The sequence below is a fragment of the Macaca fascicularis genome, chromosome 1, assembly GCF_037993035.2.
Source record: "Macaca fascicularis isolate 582-1 chromosome 1, T2T-MFA8v1.1".
NCBI lineage: Eukaryota > Metazoa > Chordata > Mammalia > Primates > Cercopithecidae > Macaca > Macaca fascicularis.
Window position 1 is genome coordinate 41,456,048 of NC_088375.1, and position 22,399 is coordinate 41,478,446.

General features: G+C 43.1%; 1 protein-coding gene across 3 annotated transcripts in view; it reads left to right on the top strand.

Annotated features, from left to right (window-relative positions):
• RGL1 (ral guanine nucleotide dissociation stimulator like 1) overlaps positions 1 to 17,238 on the top strand; it is a 290,242-nt gene extending 273,004 nt beyond the window's left edge. For all 3 annotated transcript variants that reach the window (XM_005540214.5, XM_005540216.5, XM_005540217.5), the window contains 4 exons: positions 1,702 to 1,888; positions 6,069 to 6,323; positions 11,826 to 11,940; positions 15,549 to 17,238. In XM_005540214.5, coding sequence (XP_005540271.1) covers positions 1,702 to 1,888; positions 6,069 to 6,323; positions 11,826 to 11,940; positions 15,549 to 15,736 — 745 coding nt within the window. In that variant the 3' untranslated portion in view covers positions 15,737 to 17,238. The remainder of the gene's footprint in view (positions 1 to 1,701; positions 1,889 to 6,068; positions 6,324 to 11,825; positions 11,941 to 15,548) is intronic.
• Positions 17,239 to 22,399: the final 5,161 nt, after the last annotated feature.

Genomic DNA, 22,399 nt, shown 5'->3' on the forward strand with positions numbered 1-22,399 from the left:
TGCCCGGCCCCCTGTTGATGTTAAGAATTCCTTTTGTCTTTGATATACCAGTTTAAGTGAGAGTGTAGTCTTACCCTATTCAGGATGTGGCTCTTGGATGGGAGGATTCCTATGGTTCACCAAGTCTGGAATCCTCTCAGCCACCATCTCTTCTGATATGGGCCTTCTTCCATCCTCTCCATGTCTTCTGGAACTCCTCTTACACATATGTGGGGCTTTCTTATTGCTTTCTCAATATCTTTTCACTGTTCTTTCTATGTTTTTATCTTTTGATGATGATTTTTGAGGATATTCTTCAGATCTGTTGTCTAGTTCATGATTTTTTTCTTCAAGTTATTTAATCCTTCCACTGAGTTTTAAATTTAAGTCACCACCTTTTTCACTTAGAGGTGAAATGTTTTTCAAATTATATTCTTCCTTTATTAGAATCTCTTGCTCTGAGCTCCAGTTTTCAATTTCTTCTATATTTTTATTATTTTCTAACATACTTATTTTGTAGCTTGGCTTATGAGACATGCAAATATTTGTTGGATGAATAAGCACATTATTAGTTTTGTTCTGACAGTTCTCAAATTTGAAGTTCTCAGGAGTCTAAGCCTGCTTTTTGTTATGCCTGTTGGCTCTCTCTTTCAGTGGAATATTTCCTTGTGTGTATTTTGTAATTTTGTACCACAAGTTTATCTTTATCAGGGGATTCTCTGAAGCCTGGGCTGAAGGTATATCCCTCTAGCAAGATTTTCCTTTTTTTTTTTTTTTTTTTTAAAGAAAAAGTCTAGTTTACCAGCAGTGTCACTGGTTGAGAGTTTCTAACCCCTAGACCACATAAATAGCAAATTGGAATGAGGCACAGACCCAGCTCACACGACTTCATAGGAGACATTTTTCTTCTTTCCATGCTCAGGCGAAAACAGGCTTCCTGTTGTCTTCCTATGCTGGTAGAAAGATACTTTTCTGGCCTGTCTTTTTACTAAGGGTATAGCCCTTTGTGGGTCCTGGCTGTATATAGTTTTGGTTCGAACTCCTCACCTTTCATAAACAGAAATCCTCGTTTTTGGGCCCTGTGTGTACATTAAAACCCACATCACTATTTTGCCAAGATTGGCACCTCCCACTCCCCCACCAGAGCAGCTGCAGAACTAGCTCGCATGCTTCTGGTTTTCAGTTCCTTTTTCACTTAAGGCCTGTAGGGATTTCCCTTCCTATCTTGCAAGCTCAACTAAAAAGAGTTTTTAATATTCCTTATCTAGCTGTTTTATAGAGGAAGGGTTTAGGATATTGTAGTTCACAGATTGTTGGAAATAGAAGTCTTCCTCCTTGGTTTCTTACCCAAAGCAGTGCCATCCTTTCTTAGCCTGTGATGATCATTTTATGGTAGGAAGTGATGGGGGTATGGTGATGGTGTCTTGATCCTGCCAAGGTGGCCCATAGACTGTTAAAATGTAGAGGGCCATCGACCTAGAAAGACTTCAGATTACTACCGAATAATCTAGGTGTTCTTTGAAGTTGGAAATACTCTTTTGGGACAAGATGTTTACTGCTATTTATTAGAAACTTTATAGCGAATGCCCCTCCTAAAATAATAATGACAGAACACACAAGACTGAAAAAACATCAAGGGCTTAATCAACACAAAATATTTGCTTAATCATGGATTCCAGATTTGTAACAGCTCAAATGCTTGGCATTCTGTTTTTTTCCCAGACTGTTTCTAGGGTCTGACTTGATCACCGGTCCCACTCCCACCAAAGAGCAGCCCAAGTCCACCGCCAGCGGGAGCTCTGGTGAGAGCATGGACTCTGTCAGCGTGTCATCCTGCGAGTCAAACCACTCAGAGGCTGAGGAGGGCTCCATTACTCCCATGGACACCCCTGATGAGCCTCAAAAAAAGGTATATACTCAACCTTTCTCTTCATTCCTAATACAGGCACCTACATGCTATTTGCCGCACCACAGCAAGGAATGTCTGTTTTTAAGTGTATCACTCTATAGTATTTTGAAAGTCATGTTTTGAACAGGCATCAAAAGAAGAGTTCAATTTGGGGACATACTCCTAATAGAAACAGGTGTAAAAGTACTAAGCAGTTTGGTTTATTCATTCGGCCTTTGAAATATTGTTCTATACCCACAGCTTAAGGCACTGGAGTTATTTAGGGGAAGTAGGACTACTTAGAAAGAGCAAAAAGTCAGAAACGGAGATGTGTCAGCTTCTTGGTACCATATTTTGTCTTAGCTAAGCATTTATCACAATAATGTTGTATAGCATGCCACTCCAAAACTCAGTGACTTAAAACAACCACCATTTATTTCTCTTACGCATCTGCTGGTGGCTGATCTGGGTTGGGCTTGACACTAGGCCACAGATTTGGTCCAGGTCTGCTCTACTTGCCTCTCATTATTTTTGGAGTAACGGGCTACCCAGGGCATGCCCCTACCATGCAAGATGGACAAGCAAGAGGGCAAGCCCAACTCGCAAGCACATACCAAGCCTTTACTTGAGTCATATCAACCAACATTCTGTTGGCTAAAGTGACCATGTGGCCACATTCCACATAAGTAAATGAAGCAGAGAAATAGGCTCCAGTTTTAGTGGGAGGAACTCTGAAATCACAGTGCAAAGAGCACAGATGCAGGGGAAGATGAGGGATTGGTAACAAGGATACATCCTCCCATGTTGGAAAAAAGGAAACTGATGAGAGGTGATAAAAGAGTTTCCTTTGAGTTTCTATCTTCCATGACTGCATAAATAAAAATTTAAAAACCAAAATATCTTAATCTTAAAATCTTAAGACCAGTCTTTTTTTTTTTTTTTTTTTTTTTTTTTTTGAGATGAAGTCTCACTCATTCTGTTGCCCAGGCTGGAATGCAGTGGTGTGATCTTGGCTCACTGCAACCTCTGTCTCCTGGGTTCAGGGGATTCTCCTGCCTCAGCCTCCCTAGTAGCTGGGATTACAGGCATGTGCCACCATGCCCGCATAATTTTTGTATTTTTAGTAGAGATGGGGTTTCACCACGTTGGCCAGGCTGGTCTCAGACCCCTGACCTCAGGTGATCCACCCACTTCGGCCTCCCAAAGTGCTGGGATTACAGGCATGAACCACTGCACCCCACCAATATCAATGTTAATCTTCTGTACACATCTGCTTCAATCTGTTGGTTGAAGGGTTTGGATCAGAGAGTCAACTATGACATAACTAGAATTTGCACCATTTGGGGAAGGTTTCTGGCTAACCAAGCTTACTCCATAGTGACTTCTGGCTCATTAGCTTATGGATAGGTCAGTAAGGTAGAATGTTGGCAATGGTTTCATCCTTCGATTTATATCTGCTGCTCTTCAAGGGGACATGTGTGTTGCTTCACATGGAGTTAAAAGAACAGTGGTAATCGGGGAACCCTCAAGTGACTTTGTCATAATGTGGCCAATCCAGGAAGAACATCATATTCAGGATTCATCAAACTGAGATGACTAATTTACCGCTCTAGTTGGATTTCTCACCTTTCTGCTTTGAAATCCAGGGATACAATCATTCATGCTCTGAATGTTGAAAGAAAGCTTTTGTGGACACCTACAGACTGGCCATGCTCTCAAAAGGCATTTTTCATCAACCCGGGATGTAGTCATTCTTTGTGACTTGACATACAAATTGAATCTGTCAAAATTTGGAATGCCATCTCTACATTCACTCTTTTCACAGCCTCGGAGGTTTTGTAGGCTCATTTCTGATGGTAGACATTGTAGGAAAGTAACAACTGAGGTATTGCCCACATTTTTGTGGGATTTCTCCGTCTCTCCAGGAAGGAGATGGAATCACAGTCACACCTTGTGGCACAGTGGAAATGTACATTGGTCCAGATGGTACCTTTTAAAACTGTGCAGAAGCCCAGTGTGCTGTCTCCTTCACATCCCTTGCTTCATCTTTTCTGTCCCATCCCTTATCACACTGGCTTTTTAAATTCTTGCAGAAGTCATGACTCTTTATTCTTTGGATGAACCTTTCTCAGAGTCATACATTTCTGTAGACTTAAACATGAGTGATTCACTTGGTTGCAAGTAGTTCCTGGGCTGCACAATCCCTGCATATTAGCTAGAAAGGCTCTTGGTTCTCCTGCTTGGCACATAGCTGGACTGGGCTGACCTCCAGACTTCCTTCCTGCTCTGAGAGCCTGTGACAGCCGCCTTCTCCAAAAGTCCTCCAGACTGTCATTCTTCCTTTCCCACAGGCTACACTGTGAGGTTGCTCTTAAAGGTGAAGGGTAATTTATTTGCATTCCTTTCTTCATTCCCCTGATCATGATTTCTAAACATTGATTTTTGCACTTGCTCCTCACTTCCTAAATTCTCAATAGGAATTTGGGGGCTCATCAGGCAGTCTGTTTAGAGCTGCTATAACCCAGGCATATTCTAGGCTTTATCTTAACTATAAATGTCACTAGAATCATAGAAAAATCTAACAAAGGAAATAGAGTTTGGATAGAGGAACATGAAAGTGAAAAAATCGAATGATTAATTGGAAAATGTACCCCCTTAACTAATATATCTGCAAAGAAACTTGTGCTTTTAACTTATCCATCATCAGTCCTCAAATTGAGCCACTAAGTTGATTCACTTGGGAACATAAGGAAGAAAAAAACCCAAAAGCCAAAACAAAAACTAAACCATATTATGATAGAGCCACAATCAGACCCCTACCCATGAGAATTGTCACATCAGCTGGCTGGCTGTAAACTAACCATGCAGTAGAATTGAATGTATAGTTATGCCATAGGAGGAAATCTACAGGAAATAAGATAATAGACTCCATTTTAATCAGAAGCCTGATAACCAGAAAGCTCAACTTCTATACTGTTTCCATGGAAAGGCAGATAAATATGAAAGACATAAGTTATTTATTTTATAAATTACTTCCAGAATATTTTATAGGATTAACATGGTATAATTTAGCTTCAATCATTCCAGGAATTTGTTTATAATTTTCTACAATAAGAATTGATATTTTAAATGGTTCAATTTAATGATTTTTAAAAGTACCTCTTCCAATAACCTCTTTCTTTGGTTATTGGTATTGCATGGATGAGAAATGTGTAATTAATCTGAAAAGCACATTAACTGTAGCACTCCATTTCTTAATTGTCCTTGATACACATCATGAAAATGTGTGCAGTTGGCTTTACTAGCAAATGTGGAAAGTGGTGAAGCTGCTTAAAGGCTGTATTTCCCTTGAGCAAGTCACTTTTATGTTCTCAATCTTATTCTCCTCGTCTTTATAATGCTCTGCATTTTGTTCACAAGACAGTTGTGGAATTAAAATGGGATAAGATATATGAAAGCTCATCATAAGCCCCACAGTGCTAAACATAGCAAGGTAGCGGCATATTATGTTGATTCATCTTCTTATTATCAGCCACAGGCTGAGCCTTGGCCGTGTTCTTGCTCTGGGAACTCGGTAGTGGGAATCAGCTTGGGTTCCTGTTCTAGGAGTGCTGTCAACTAGCTGTGTGGACCTGGAGCCCCAGTTTTCTCCCTGGGTCTCAGGTTCCTCAGCAGAACAGGTTTGGGACTAGTTGATGTCCAAGGCCTTTCTAGCACTAATATTCAATGCAGAGCCATATAATCTGGAGTACTTCTCTTAGAAACTTCTAAAAATACAAAACTTTCTCTCCCACTGCAAAATCTGACTGCAGTAGGACTGAATCAACTGTTGGTAAGGCTTTCCTTCAGCCGGGTAAGCTTCTGACTTCTTTGGGAACCCATATTGCCTCCAGTTTCTGGTGTCGGCTGCCACCTGCTGGTTAACTTCCATAAGAACAGCTAAAACCTAGGGAAATAAAGAGAGCTGCTCTGCCTCACGTGGTTATAGAGTGACTAGGTCACACTGAGTCACCGATAGGCGTCTACCACTGATGGGGACTCGAGTACTTACACCAGGAATGAGATACATGTGTGCTGTGGGCTGTTGTGGAGGAAATAACTGCAGTCTATCAGTCTTAATATCTACCTCTGCTTTGAAAATTACAAAGCTGTTGACCAGCGTTCTAATCTGTTTTCTTCTGGGGTGTGTTTACTCTTCCAGCTCTCTGAGTCCTCCTCATCCTGTTCTTCTATCCATTCCATGGACACAAATTCCTCAGGGATGTCTTCCTTAATGAACCCCCTCTCCTCCCCTCCGTCCTGCAACAACAACCCCAAAATCCACAAGCGCTCTGTCTCGGTGACATCCATTACCTCGACTGTGCTGCCTCCTGTTTACAACCAACAGAACGAAGACACCTGCATCATCCGCATCAGTGTGGAAGACAACAACGGCAACATGTACAAGAGCATCATGGTGAGGAGCAAGCCCTGACCCAGGAGCGGGCTTCCATTTAGATTGTGTGTCTGTGTCTATCAGCCGCTCAGACTAACCGCCCTAAATATGCACACACAATATTAGCATATACATATGTGCATTCACACAGAAGGGATGTGTGTCAGTTCCAGGTCTCCCTGGGCATAGATGCTGAGTGATGTATGTATATAAAATATATATACATATATGTGTACACACACAGTGTATATAGGATATAATTTTCACATCTTAAAGAAATGCTAAAACGTGTTTGTTTAGGTCAGTATTAGCCTTTTGAAAATTCTCAATTTGGGTGACTGTGTCAATGTGCTCCAAGGAGTATGCCACTGCTTCACACGTTTCTGGAAGCCTTCCTATGGAATTATATGTCTGGTTTTATCATTGAATTTCCACACATTCTTAGCAGTGTACTCCCCTGATGGCAAATTTTTGTCATTTAGTCATTTGGATCAAACCTAGTTAATAAAGTGGATGATCAAGCTAGAAATACAGTTTGGGTTAATGAGCAATGATGCTTATAAAATGAGACCAGCCTTTTTGAGCTTCTTGTAAAATCTGTATGTTTCTGAGGACAATTACAAAGATGTTTTTAATAATGGCCGTCTTTTGGGAATACACACAGAGCCTCTCATGGCGATAACCTCGGGTATGTGAGGTCTGGTATGTTTATCACAAGAATATAAACTCCTTAGTTTATGGGAGATAATCGTGTGTTAGAAATCACATTATCCTTTGTAGCAAAATCCCACAGCTAATTCCACATCTCTCCTCATCTTTATGACTCGCCTCTTTGAAGGCACACTGAGTGCTTACAAGCGCAGGTCTGAATATGGCATAAGTGGTATGGAGGCTCCACATAAAAGCTTTGCTAAAGCATTTATTGAATCAACACAATATCAAACATTGTGTACTAGTCATTAGATCAGGCTTGGGGGATAGGGAGATGAGTGAGACATTTCTACCTTTGAGTTTGTTTTAATCAGAAAGGGAGCTCACAAAGCATTATTCCCAATGTACAAAATAACAGAGCCAAGATCAGGTTGTAAAGGGCCTTATGGCCCACACAGAGGAGTGTGTTAATCCTGCAGGCAATAGGGTCTTGTTGCAGGTTTTTAAGTAGTGATGGGATTTGCTCATTAAGAAAGTCATGGCATTGTGTTTGCTGGAGTGTGGGGGTAGATTGGAGGTGGGGAAGCAAGTTAGGAAGCTGGTGTCATGTTCCATATAGGAGAGGACAAGGGCTTGAATGACAGTCATGTGGCTGGAGATGGTGAGGATTTTTGAAAGCTTTTGATGAGGTAGAATTGTAGAATCCATTCATTTAGTTACCAACTCTTTGGTTACTGTTGTGGAGGACTAGAGGCTGTCTGGGCAGTTGGTGGGTCTGTGAGATATGAACTACCAGAGCAGGATATTTCAGGGACATTGAAATCAGAGGTACCAGTATGACATCAGATGGCATTGTCTGATAGATGGTCAGAAACATGGGTGCAAAGCTGGTGCTGAGATCAAAATTGGGAGTTGTCAAGCTCCACGGGGGGATGCGGTCTTGCGAGAGTGAGTGTAGGATGAGGCAGAATGCAAGTGGTAATGCGGGAGCGGCTAATAAAGGAGCACCCGAGAGGTAGAGGAAGCACAGGGAAGCCAAGGTCCTCCATGTGGTTACTGTCTTCTCAGCATGGTCTGTTCCCCTGGCACCTCTTACTTGCGCCAACCAGAGAGAACTTCCACTGTGTAACTCTGCGGTGTCTCTGAATTGTAGCATGGATTTGTACACCAGACAGTTATGTTTTGGGACTTGCCTGGTCAGCGTGCACTCTGCTCAGTCTGGGGAGAGCTGTGAGTGGCTGAACTGCACGAACCCCTACTGCCCAGGAGGAGTCATAGGTTGTGCATGCTGTCTGAGTGTTGGGAGGGTAGTGAGCAGAAGATCCCCTGCCCCCTGCCCGGAGATTCCTCCTTCCCCAGCAAATGGGCTGCCTCTGTGAGAATCACCTCTCCTGCCAACCCCTTCCTGTGGCCCTTCATATTTCACCAGGTGGTGCCACTCCCCTTTCATGAGAATCCTGCATGTGTCACAGGCTTGATCTGGAGAGATGACACAGTGCTCTTGTGCTCTTGTTTTCATCGTTAGGCCTCTCAGGAGAAACTTGGCTCTACAGGAAGTCCCTTTGTGAAATGTATTATACTGTGTGCTGTTGACCAGAGGATGGAAATAAATCAGTCCAGGTTCAGGGGAGACTAGCAGTTCTCAAACTTTTTGTTTTCGGGACCCCTTTGTACTCTGAAACAGCATTGAATATTCCGAAGAGCTTCAGACTATGTGGGTTATATCTGTTGATATTTACCACATTAGATATTTAAACTGAGAAACTTTCAAAGTGTTGATTCATTCGTTTAAAATAACAATAATGAACACATTGCACGTTAATGTAAATTTTATTTTTTAATGAAAAATATCTATTTTTATCCAAAAATTATTGAGCGAGAAGAGTGGCATTGTTTTCCATTTCTGTAAGCCTGTTAAAATGCGAGTGAGACTGGCTTTGTTTTGTTTTGTTTTGACTGTGAGTGCAGTGTACTGAAGAATACAGTGACAGCTACTAGACTTGTAGTTAGGAGCCACTGTACCGATTTGTGCTACGGTGCCAGCACTTCCATCCACCATAGCTTCTGCGGTACATGCAAATGTCCACACAAAGAAAAGACAAACAGCATCTTAGTATTGTCATGAAAATAATTTTGGTTTCATGGATCCCCTCATGGATTTGAGGGCCCCACGGGCCAGAGATTGCACACTGAGAACTGGTGGCCTAGAGGACTTGCTTCACAAGAGCAACTCATGTCCCTGGAATCTGAGGCCCTTCCATAGAAAGTAGGAGAGACAGCAATTAGCCCTTGTAAAATTACCTCCTCAGTGACCATGGAAAAATGTCTTCTACCACTGAGCCCATCACTCTTTCGAAATGATCTTTCTCTCCATTATGTCAATCACAGAGTCAGTCTCCCAAAATCCCTTACACAGGGAATGCAGTATTTCTGTCACAGGAAAGTCAACGAAGGTGACACCAAAGCGTCGTTCAGTACCGTGCGTTCAGTACAGCAGTCACTGGCCCTGGGTGGCGATGGAGCGTTTGAAATGGGGATACTCCAAATTGAGATGAGCCGTGCGGGTAAACTCTATGCCAGATTTTGAACACTTAGTACAAAAAAGTAAAATACTGCGTTAACAATTTTTGTACTAATTATATATGCTGATGTAATATTTGGGGTGTTCAAGTTAAATATCACTTTTTAAAAACCTTTTTCTTTTTTGAGACGGAGTCTCACACTGTGGCCCAGGCTGGAGTGCAGTGGTGCAATCTTGGCTCACTGCAACCTCCGCCTCCCGGGTTCACGCCATTCTCCTGCCTCAGCCTCCTGAGTAGCTGGGGTTACAGGCGCCCGCCACCACACCTTGCTAACTTTTTTGTATTTTTAGTAGAGACGGGGTTTCACCATATTGGCCAGGATGATCTCAAGCTCCTGACCTCGTGATCCACCCGCCTCGGCCTCTCAGAGTGCTGGGATTCCAGGCATGAGCCACCACACCCATCCTAAAAACTTTTTAATTGTGGCTGCTAGAAACTTAAAATGAAATATGTGGCTCACATTCGATACTTACGAGTGCTAGTTCCGTCTATCCGCATAAGGATGGCTGCTTGAGCTGGGAATCCTCATTGTAATCATCAGTTCCATTCAGCATGGCTTTCATGGTACAAAGTAATAAACACCCAAGGGAAAGCCCTTGGTCATCTTGTCCTCATTTGAACATACCTGGGGAAGTTTAAGGTAAGGAGAATGCAGGTAGCCTGGCTGGGTCATATAACTTACCCACCTTAGCCTGACCTGCATCCCTTGAGGAGAGATCTTCTCCTTTAGCCTTCTGCTACTAGTTCAGTGTGACCCAGCTTTGGGAGCATTTTCTTCATACTATCAAAAAGCATGTGTTCCTCATTTAGAATTTTGTGTGCACCTACTTTTCCTTTGTAAATGAATATGCCAGATGTTTTGGTATCAGACACATGAACAAGATCTTTGCTGCTTACAAGGACCCCTTTGTAATGCACATTGTGTATTGAATCACAAACACCAGCTGCTGCCCCAGATCAGAGCCAGGCATCTCGGCACTGCCATCCTCAGGCACACAATGGCAGTTTCTTGGAGGAAATGAGGCTTCTGTATGTGTCGAGGATGGTCGTAGGGGGCTTTCTTTCTATAGTTCTCTTGCCCCCTGGTAAGAACAGCTTTTTATTTTTTAAGTAAGAATAATCTGAGTTTTCATTCACTTCTTTCAAATTTAAAGAAATCACCCAAGATACGGTACATAAGTCTGCTTTCTTTTCATGTTGCTCTGCACACCCTGCAAATAGTTGGGTGGCAGGCAGAGAGGTGAAGGGGAGAACATCAGAATTGGGAATGAGGGAAACCTTTAACTTGTGCTTTTAAAACACCTACAAGTTCATGTTTATTGAAGCATAATTTGCATATATTTACATATGCAGATCTTAAATGTTTGATTCTTTGAGTTTTAATAACTATATATATCTATGAAACTACTACCCCAAATCTTGATAAATAACATTTCCATCTCGCCTGCCAGATTCCCTGTGCCCTTTCCAATCCCCCTCTTAACCTAGAGGTTCATTTTCTAATGCCACAGATTCGTTTTTCCTTTTTTTGAAAGAATAGACGCCACTGGTGTGTGATCTTTTGTGTCTACTTTCTTTTGCCCAAGAAGATGTTTGTGAGATTCGTCTGCATTGTTGCATGTGCCAGTTCTTAGTTCCTTTCAGTTGCTCAGTAGGAGTCTATTATGAATGTACTACGATTTATTCTCTTTTCCTGTTGATGGAGATTCAGATTGATTCAGTTTTTAGCTATTGTGAATAAATCTGCTATGAATGTTTGTGTACAAGTCCTTTTGTGGACATAGTTTTTATTCTGCTTGGTAAATGCCTGGGAGTGGGACTGCTGAATCACAGGTTCACCTGTACTTTTTGAAATGGTCAGTGGGCAGAACTGTGGCTGTTTTTATCCTGTGGGTTGTAACCAGTGCCATAGAAGCAGTTCAACATGAGAGGATAATGTTGGGCCAGGACTAATAATGCTTTACGTTTTTCACAATTCCCTCATATATATTCTTTCACGGGAACTTCAACCACTGTGGAGGAGATTGGCAAGGAAAGTGTTCTCTCCATTTCAATAGCGGATGATGCTGCGACTGAAAGATTAGGTGACTCGCCCATCGTCTGTGGCTACTAAGGGTAGAACCAGGACTAGAAACCAGGGATCCTGGCTCTTGGTCCAGTTCCAATTCCACAAGTCCATTCTTTCTGGAAAGGCATCACAACACAAGATGGCAAGAATGAGAGGGTCAGGAGAACTCCCTCAGGAAATGTGAAGCTAAGTACTTTACAAACCTGTTCATTGTCTTTGCAGTTGACGAGCCAAGATAAAACCCCTGCAGTGATCCAGAGAGCCATGCTGAAGCACAATCTGGACTCAGACCCCGCGGAGGAGTACGAGCTGGTGCAGGTCATCTCGGAGGACAAAGGTGGGCATCCTTCCGAGACAGGCGTGTTCCTTCCCAGGGCAGGTGGCTAGCACATGTCCACAGCGCTCCGCACTTAGAAGGCAGAAAATGGATACTTACTGTTTTATCGGGACCTCGTGGTGGTTTTTGATAGTGCAAGGGTGAACAACCGTGCCATCACCTCACTTGTAGAATTAAGTATCTCAAAGCCCTCCCTGATTCCCCAGCTCTTGTTTTTCTTGCAATTTTGACTAGTATTTCTTCTGCCCAGTCTTTCTGAGCTCTTCAAACACTTTTCTAGGAAGAAGTGTCTCCCTGCGCCAGGAGGCAGAGGGTAGGGGAGTCTGTTGGGCATCGCAGGTGGCCACACACCTCCTTTACCCAAGAATGTGTTTCTAAGTTGTGTGTGAATCTGAAATTTAGCAGTTCCTATAATAATTTCTCATCGTTCCAGTTAATCATGTAGGAGAGTTATTTTCTTTATTCATGATCAATTTAAAAATAACACAAACCTCTAACTTGAAGGTTATTTAACTCACATTTATTGAGGCAAAGAATTGGTAATCTATGAAAGGCTTCAATATGCCTGGGAACATGTTATTTAAAGAAATATCTTTTATGGAAGACTTTTTGGGCAAATAATCACCTTTGCATGTATCTGTCTGCTAATATGAATTTGGGGACTGCATTTGTTGAGAGAAGAAAACAGGCTGGTAGATAACTCCTCTGTACTTTGTCACTTCACAGACAGTGACTGTCAGGATAGGTCTCTTCTCCAAGTGCAGAAGGAGCAGCAAATATTGTTGACCAAAGCCAACCCTTTCTGCCACCAGACCCCAAACTGTCCATTGCAGCCACCTTAAGTAGTCCTCTGCTTACCAACAAGCAGCGTCCCCTATCAGTGAGAAGCATTCCACAAGCTAGGCTCTAGGATCAACATAGCACCCCGGGCTCTATCGCTGGGTAGAGGAGAGTGGCTGAAATTACAATACTGCCTTCTCCTAGAGATTGAAAGCTACAGCCTCTGGGAAAATTCTTTTTCAGTTTCCTCTTGGAACTTTTCTCATTCATTCAGCTGAGGCTTAGGCTGTGGGGCAACACTTTCTCAGTTATAACCTTTTAATGTAGTTATAGTTATAATTCTAAGCCTAAAAAATGGTCTCAAGTTGTACCATTTTTTTTTTACAACACGGCACTAAGGTGAGGCTGGTGGGTCTAAAGGTCCGGGAGTCTCGAGGGGTAGCCAGGACCCAGTGTTGCCCCTCAGCTGTGTGATCCTAAATGCAAGCTGCTGGACCCCCTGGGCCTTGGTCCTTAATTAGAGACAATACCCTGCTGGTTCTTCATATGTCACAAGGCGATTCTGAAGAGAACAAGAAATCATGTACCTGAACATGGGGAGATGCTAAATGATATATAACTGTGAGGACTATTATTACTGACCCACGAGTATGTGGGCAGCAGCATGGGACACTCTGAGGGGGTTGTTCTCCACTGAGCCTTTGTGCACAGAATGTACAAGAGTCACTTGGAACCTGCTCATATCAGTCTTGCTGTTGGATCTCAGTGTTTGAAGTTGAATTAAGACTCACTTTGTCCAGTTTTACAACCATATGCCTCTGTGATTGCCTCCCTCACCCCACTACCACAGAGCTAGACTTCTACATTTTACCTTTTTAAATTCCATTTGTTTTTTTCAAATGCTCATTACACTTGAGTGCTAAATACTGTATACTTTCTTGTGGCAATTCCTCAAGGATCTAGAACCAGAGATGCCATTTGACCCAGCAATTCCATTACTGGGTATATACCCAAAGGATTATAAATCATTCTACTATAAAGACACATGCATATGTATGTTTATTGCAGCACTATTCACAATAGCAAAACCTGGAACCAACCCAAATGCCCATCAATGATAGACTGGATAAAGAAAATGTGGCACATATACACCGTGGAATACTATGCAGCCATAAAAAAGGATGAGTTCATGTCCTTTGCAGGTACATGGATGAAGCTGGAAACCGTCATTCTTGGGAAACTAACACAGGAACAGAAAACCAAGCACTGCATGTTCTCACTCATAAGTGGGAGTTGAACAATGAGAACACATGGACACAGGGAGGGGAACATCACATGCCAGGGCCTGTCGCAGGGTGGAGGACTAGAGTAGGGATAGCATTAGGAGAAATAACTAATGTAGATGATGGATTGATGGGTGCAGCAAACCACCATGGCACGTGTATACCTATGTAACAAACCTGCACGTTCTGCGCGTGTACCCCAGACCTTAAAGTACAGTAAAAATAAAATAAAAAATAAAAATAAAAGTGAGGCCGGGCATGGTGGCTCACACCTGTAATCCGAGCACTTTGAGAGACCAAGGCAGGTAGATCATGTGAGGTCAGGAGTTCGAGACCAGCCTGGCCAACATGGTGAAACTCGTCTCTACTAAAAATACAAAAAACATTACAAAGAAAAAAAAAAGTAGCCAGGCGTGGTTGCGGTCGCCTGTAATCCCAGCTACTCAGCAGGCTGAGACAGGAGAATCGCTTGAACCCGGGAGGCAGAGGTTGCAGTGAGCTGACATTGTGCCACTGCACTGCAGCCTGGGCAGCAAGAGTGAAACTCCATCTCAAAAAATAAAATAATAATAATAATAAATAACTTAAATAAACAAATAAAATAAAATAACATAAAACTGAGTCAAAATAACTTTGCTTTGATGATTTCATATTACACTTGGAACAATCCTTGTTCGAAAATTACAGATGTCTAGTTGGGAATCATTGAAGTTGAAAATAGTTTAAATATTAAAAGATACATAGGAAGGGGAACATCACACACTGGGGCCTGTCAGGGGGTGGGGGAAAAGGGGAGGGAGAGCGTTAGGACAAATGCCTAATGCATGCAGGGCTTAAAACCTAGATGACAGGTTGATAGGTGCAGCACATGTATACCTATGTAACAAACCTGCACGTTCTGCACATGTATCCCAGAACTTAAAGTAAAATACAGTAAAACAAAGATATGCATGTTCAGCACATGTATGCCGAAACTTAAAGTAAAATTAAAAAAAGAAAAAAAGATACACACTTTCCTACATGGGGAATAAAATACTTGTTTGATGGGATTACTTCAAAAAAATTTTAATATTTCAAGTAGAATTCTGGAGTGCTGTAGATTTTCTGTTTTTTCCATGTCATTGGATTCTCTTAGTCTTTGAGAAAATCTGCATACTGGGGTGGGAAATGGACTGCAGGAGAAAGGAAACCTGAGTTCAAATCCCAGTTCTGCCATTCAGTAGCTGCCATCTTGGGAATTTTCTTTAACTTTTCTTGGTCTCTGTTTCCTACTGTACTTTTTTTCTAGCTTTAACATTTTCTCTTGGAACATGTAGTTCATGGAGTGAATTTCTAAAATCTCATTTGTACTAATTTTTAGAATTGGGATTGAGAAGCTGGGGTCAGTTTTCGGGGCGGTGGTGGTCACTGTCTGGTTCAGGTCACGTTCCAGACACGAAGGGCCATAGTCCCATTCTTGTGTCTGGGCGAGGTTTACAGCTGCCATTGTCAGTGCTGAGCGGAGCTCCACAAGCTGACCACCTTATCTTTCCTTATCTTTTTCAGAACTTGTGATTCCAGACTCAGCCAATGTCTTTTATGCCATGAACAGCCAAGTGAACTTTGACTTCATTTTGCGCAAAAAGAACTGCATGGAAGAACAAGTGAAACTGCGTAGCCGGACCAGCTTGACATTGCCCAGGACAGCTAAACGGGGCTGCTGGAGTAACAGACACAGCAAAATCACCCTCTGAAGGGAGGGACCAATGGCCCCTTGTTTGCCAAAGGCAGACAGGCCGGGGCTGAGAACAGGCTGTGGTGATTGCAATTACCATCCAGTGTTCCAGGATCATTGGTGAAGTCAGCAGATATTTATTGAGTTCCTGTGGCGTGCAGAGCACTATGATAGGCATTGTGGGGAAATTGGAAATGAATTTGACATGAAAAGGATGAATGATTCACTGATTCTCTTTGACTTATTTGAGACTAAAATGCAGAATTACCCACATTTAAAAAATATATATATGCACACATATTTGGTATGCATGTGTATATATATGAAAATATATAAGAGGAACTTTAGGGGATAGTACGGACTATGGAAAAACAAATTTGCACAATGGCCTGGGAAGCTGAGGTCACTTTTTACAGGGAAATAGAAGAAACTGAGAACTTAGTCTCGTATCTTCCGAGTGAATGGAATCAGTCCTGGGAATAGAGAGTGTCCTTTGTGCCAGTATTACAAGAAGCCCAAACTTTATTTTTATAAAGGGAGAAGATGACTTTCTCAATCAAGTGCCATCAGATAAAAACAACTGCAGAGGCTGGAACTGCCACAGGCTGCATGAAAGGCCACTTTGAAAAGGGTTTGGATGAGCTGGTGGCCTTCAACCTCTGCCTGCATCTGCCGCTTTCTGCTACCCCAGGGAGGCCAGGAGGAGCTTCGGAGGACCATTGCCCCACTGGTCTAGCCATCACGACACCTCTGGAGGTGTCAAGCTCCTGAAACAAGCTAATTTCAGTTTCTGGCAACCCCGTGTATTTCTGTTTTCCCCTAAAGAACATATCATAATCATCGCACAAATAACCATGTTCTTTGGTAGTGAAGCCAGGAAAGAAAGCGCGAAAAGAATGGTGACTCATTTGGACTCTTATCTGTCTTGGAATGTCACTACTTCATTGCCTTCTCTGATTGCCTTTTGCATGTAAAACTATGTGTCTGGAGTCTTTTGCCATCTGGATCCTAGTACCTCTTTATTATGTGCAATTTGTTCCTCAGGTGTGGAAATTTCTACTGCAATTTACTACATTTGGTTAGTTTGAGCTTGTGAAAGATTTCTGAACAGTGATTGCCCTGTTAGTAGCCCCGCAGAAGATGTTTCCTGCTGATAGCAGCATCCTATTTTACTTATTAACTTTTATAGCATTACTGTGCCTAGTCATGGGGAAAGAGATGGGGCTGCATTGATTATCTGACTCATTCATCTAAGAGGTACATTCTTCCAGATGGAATCAATAACTTTGGTTTTCAGGTTCCCATGCTTGCTATCACAGTATCACTGTTAAGTGACATTTTTGTCTCTCATAACACCATCACACTCTTCCTTCCAAGTCTGAGCTATGCTGGGGTTTGAACTAAAAGCCATATGTGGAATATTGACATGTGTAAGAAGCACTTTCAGAATGTTGTCCTTTTTAAGAAATGATTCTCAAAATACCAGTTTTTATTCCAAAAATAAAGAGAACAAACCCAGAATATGAAGTGCAGATTGTAACATGGAGCTATTTTTTTCCTAATCCAGTAATACAGCTCCTAACAGTTGTGCGGGATTTGTGTTACGTAAACAGCCATGTGAATTCTGCAAGAAACACCAGGGAAAGTTTAGAGATTTGTGGCAGTGGACCGAAGAACAGGCCAGGAAGTCCTCCGATTTCCTTTGGTCTTTCCAGGAGATTGGACTACACATTGTAAAGACTGGGTTTCAGCTAGTCAAAAAGCACTTTCTTCTGTTTTCAATGCCTGATCAATTTGTGCTTCTGTGCTTGTCGGAGAGATGGCCAGGGTGGCAGCCCTCATGCAGGTTGAAGTACATGTAACCCCAGCCTGATATTCTTGGTGTGAAGGTCGAAAAGAAAATCGAAAACCATTGGCCTGGGTGAGGGTGTGGCCACCAAGACATAAGTGTTGTGCCCCTGTGCTCACCCTGTGTATTTATACTGTATATGTAGAGTCTAGATTTATATACTGCAATGTAAAATATATATATATATATATATATTTACCTTTTTTAAAGACAATGGAAATCCCAAGTAGCTAAAACTTAGCCTCATTTATTTAATGCCACTTTAAATTGTCTTAAATTTGTTTCCTGGTGGACAGCCGGGTAATGCTTTTAGCTGCTCGCATGCTTGTCTTTCTGCATCTCCATCATCTGTTTACCTTTTGGTTAAACTAATAAACTAGTTTGGGACTTGGCTGGCATGTGCTGCCAGACCCAAAGGGATTGTATCTGGATTATTAACCAGGTGGGTTTTGGGTTCCAGGTGTGTCAATAAGCTTTTGGGAAGCCCACTGGATCGGTTGGAGGAGCACAGGGAAAGCCAGTGGCCGAGTCAGGTGGGATCCTTCCCACTGGCAAGTGTCACGAGCCTTTGGGGGGAAGAATGACTTCCTTAAGAAACTGCAGTCAGAGATGATGCCTTTGCTGGATTGCTGTCGCCCAGGCTCTGTCGCCCAGGCTGCGGTGCAGTGGAGCGATCTCGGCTCCCTGCAATCTCTGCTGCCCAAGTTCAAGCAATTCTCCTGCCTCAGTCTCCTGAGTGGCTGGTATTACAGGTGCACACCACCACACCCAGCTAGTTTTTGTATTTTTAGTAGAGGTGGGGTTTCACCATGTTGGTCATGCTGGTCTTGAGCCCCTGACTTCAGATGATCCACCCATCTCGGTCTCCCCAAGTGCTGGGATTACACTGCACCCAGCATGGGGACACTTAATAAAATCCAACTTAGAGTGAGGGTCCAAGTTAGCATTTTGTCGCTTTTCTGAGAGCCTTTCCCCGCTTTTTGTGATGGATAGCACCTGCATAGTTCTTGAAACCACCTATGGTGCCCTGGAACCCAGGGGGACCTCTATGGAGGGAGGAAAGGCATTCCTAAAAGAATTACACTTGAAATCGTTTGAAACTGATCCATGCAGTTTCCCCAAAGTCATTAGGTCTGAGGCCACATTCACTGCAGATGCACAGTATTGTCATTTATCATACTGTTAAAAAGTTTCCAGAATTATTTTCCAGTGGATTCCTAAATGGATCCAAATTATCCAATGTTCTGTGCCCTTGTGGAATTTTTAGAGGAAGCCAAGTAGATATTTTAATAATAGGAAATTGATAATATGGGGTGGGGAAAAAAGGGAAATTTTGGTCTTTGGTCCTTGTTTTTTCAAGATCATTCTAAAAGCCTGTTTCCCTTGTTTTGCCTTTTTCTAGAAACTGGGCCTGGGTACATTTTGCCTGAAGGAATACTGTCTTAAACTTGTCTTCTTTGGAGCATTTGTAAATTCTCCTTGCAGCACAGGATCATCAGGAGGCATACAATATTGCCTTATGTGTCCTGATTTCAGTGGGACTAAGAAGGTTCCTGACTCAAACCTCTTTTTCCGCAGATGCCTACATTTCCACTAGGAGAAGTTATTTCCATTGCATTTTTCATTGCTTTTCCCCCTAGACTCTCTCTTAAAATTAAATGCCTTCAGAAGGGATGTGTTAGGCTAGGCTAGGCTGGACCGAAGTACCAAACCAAGAAATCTCAACAGCTTAAGACTGAGGTGTAATGCAAGTCAGGAAATTCCTTAGTAGCTTTTCTCTAACAGCAGCTCATGGATCCAGGCAGCTTCCATCTTGCAACTTTGCCATCCCGGTGTTTCCCTTCTAGTCACAGTGATGATAAAGAGAGTAAAGAGAACTCACAACTGTTCCCAACTGCCTTAGACCAAAGCGACACCTGTCACTTCTGTTCACAGCCCATCGACCAGTCCCCGGCCCCGATGTGAATGCAGGGGAGGTGGGAAATGCAGGAGAAACCTGGAGGAGTTGATGCACACGACTGCCTCTGCCACAGAGGGGTAATGCCTTCTTCCTAGGGTGCAGGGGTTTGTTCACCACTGGCAGTCATCAGAAAGTGTTTGGGAGAGATGGCAGTGAGGACTTGAGGCTGCACAGAAATGAGGAAGAGTTGAAGAAAGATGCTGAAAGGAGAAAATACTAGAAATAACAATTTAATTTTGTCTAGAATTAGCGTTGATCTTATTTTTTAATTTAATTTTATTTTTTGAGACAGGGTCTCACTCTGTTGCCCAGGCTGCAGTAGTGCAATCTCAGCTCACTGCAGCCTCCGCTTCCTGGGCTCAAACGATTCTCCAACCTCAGCCTCATGAGTAGCTGGGACTACAAACGCAAGCCACCAACGCCCTGCTCTTTTTTTTTTGTATTTTTTGTAGAGGTAGGGTCTCGCCATGAAGCCCAGGCTGGTCTCGAACTCCTGAGCTCAAAGCGATCTGCTTGCCTTAGCCTCCCAAAGTGCTGGGATTACAGGCATGAGCCACTGCACCCAGCTGATCTAATTTATTTCTAATTTTTAACATACAGTCACTCACCAACAATTCATTTTCTTCTGATGTGGTTCCTACTTTGATGAAACTAGGAGCTACTTTACAGATGTAAGTCAGGTTAAAAAAAGAAACCTAGGAAATGTAAAGTATTTATGCAAAACCCAACAGATCAAATAGGAGCCAGGCAAATTTAATTATTTTAGACTCACAATTTGGCAACCATTATCGGGTGTGGATTCTCAATATCTCTACCCAGAAACCTTTGTGGAAGCAATTTTCTTATTTAACATTTCAAGGAATCCAATGTAGGTAATGTTTTCTTAAGAGTTTGAAGGCATCTTACAAATCATGTAGTCAGCGGCCTCATATTACAGATACGGGGCTGAGACACAGAACGGTTAAGTTGCCCAAGTTTTAGGGACAGAACTCTGGATCATCAAACCCCACTCTGAGCATATAACACTGGGCCAGGCACTAAATGGAGGAGGCTCTCCTGACAGACACTTCCACAGCCTCACGGAGCTGGAGAGAATCCTTGGGATCTGTGGGCTCCATCCCCAGCCTTCCAGTCATGTGAATTCCCACAAACTATCTCGGTCAGCTGGACACCTGGTTGGTTCTTTGAAGTGTCTGAGGAACATCGTGCTGAGGGTCAGAGCACTGCCACCTACTATCCTGAGCATCACTTCCATCCCACTGATGAAGAAACAGCCATAAAGATGATTATTTTGAGTTAGCACCCCAGATGGATTGAAATCCCTTTCTTATTTATAGACTCAGGTGTTACCAGGGGTGGCTGCAGCGGGAGAAACTCCTAGGAAAGGCACCAACTGACAGGAGCTAACAAAGGGGGAGCGGATGGGACTGGGGCTTGAGTGGTGTTCAGGAGAGCCAGTTTTAAGACCTCCCAGATCACCCTCCCTGTAAGCCAGTTATCGGTATCCAAGTGCTTTAACACAGGCTTCTCAGAAGAAATTGTTATTCCTACCATTGTTTCATACCAAAGCTTCATTATGTGCTACAGTTCCAATTTCTTACACAAGAATGAAAAGGGTTACCAGTACAGGCAGTTAAAAAAAAAAAAAAAAAGACTGAATGATTTAAGCTGTTTCTGAGTCGTTCCTGTCATAAGAAACAATCAAGGCACCAGTTTTGAAATGGGAGAAGCATTCTAAATGAAACTGTTAGCTTGCCCCTTGACATAAATTTCGTTCCTCGTTTATTCAGTATCTAACATCCAAGTCTCCAGCAATACGTTATCTGAGAGTTTGCAGTATGACCAGCTGAATAATCAGTATATGAGGTTTCATAGGGGAGACAGACATGGGTTAGAGGTGCCAGCTTTATGTATCGGGCTGTGTGTGTGTGTGGTGAGAGAGAGAGAGTGCAAGAGTGAGAGATTCAAACGTTAAATGTTACTGAGAAAACAAACGAGACAGATTATCCCCCAGCAGCTTGGAAGTGGGTGCAGTTTGGTGAGATCTGACTGCCTCTGCCTGACTTCCAGGCCACTTACTACCTTAGGCGAGTTGCTTCCCTTAGCTCTTTGCCTTATCTGAAAGATAGGGATTAATGAATAGTTCCTACTTCTTGAGGTTCATGCTGTATTAAACTACACAGCACACGTAGGGAAAGTGCGGTTCACTTTGGTGCATGGTACGAGTTAGCTGCTGTTATTCCTGGGAAGCTTCTGGCCTAAGGGAAGTCATGTCTTCAAAGAAGCCCTCCAACCTCCTCCCCGGATGAGCCAAATGGTCCAGATGTGAAGCTCTTAGAGGTGAGGCTTCCATGTGTGGAACAGCACCCTGGGAAAAGTTAAGCTGCTGCTGCTCTGGGGAGGGACTGACTCATGGAGTTGGAGGGCGTCCAGGGCTCCTGCAGCTTGTTCCACGGCTGGGGTCCAAAAAGGTTCACAGAGACGGGAATGTGGGCCCAGCACAGCCTCCCTGGCCGGCCTACAGGCTTTGCAGCGTGCACTCGCGCTGGACGGGCTGTGACGGAGAGACTGGCTGATGTCAAGCAGCCCTGGGCTGGAGTGTCCCTCTCGGGGCCTGAGAGATTGGCCACCACACAGAGCTGGCAGCAATTCCCATGAGTCTCACCTTCTTGGGTGGATTTCTCTCACCAGAAGCTTTGCTCCCTGCTCCTGGGTACTCCCTCCTGTGTCTGTCCACAGTCCCTGTGTCTGTCCTACAGGAAGTGGTTTTTGACTCTGGTTCCAGAGGTCCTGTCCAGGGACAATGGAGATGCTTGATTGTGAGTTACTGCTGTTCCCCAAGCATTGGGGGCGCTGGTCACCTCACTTGTTCC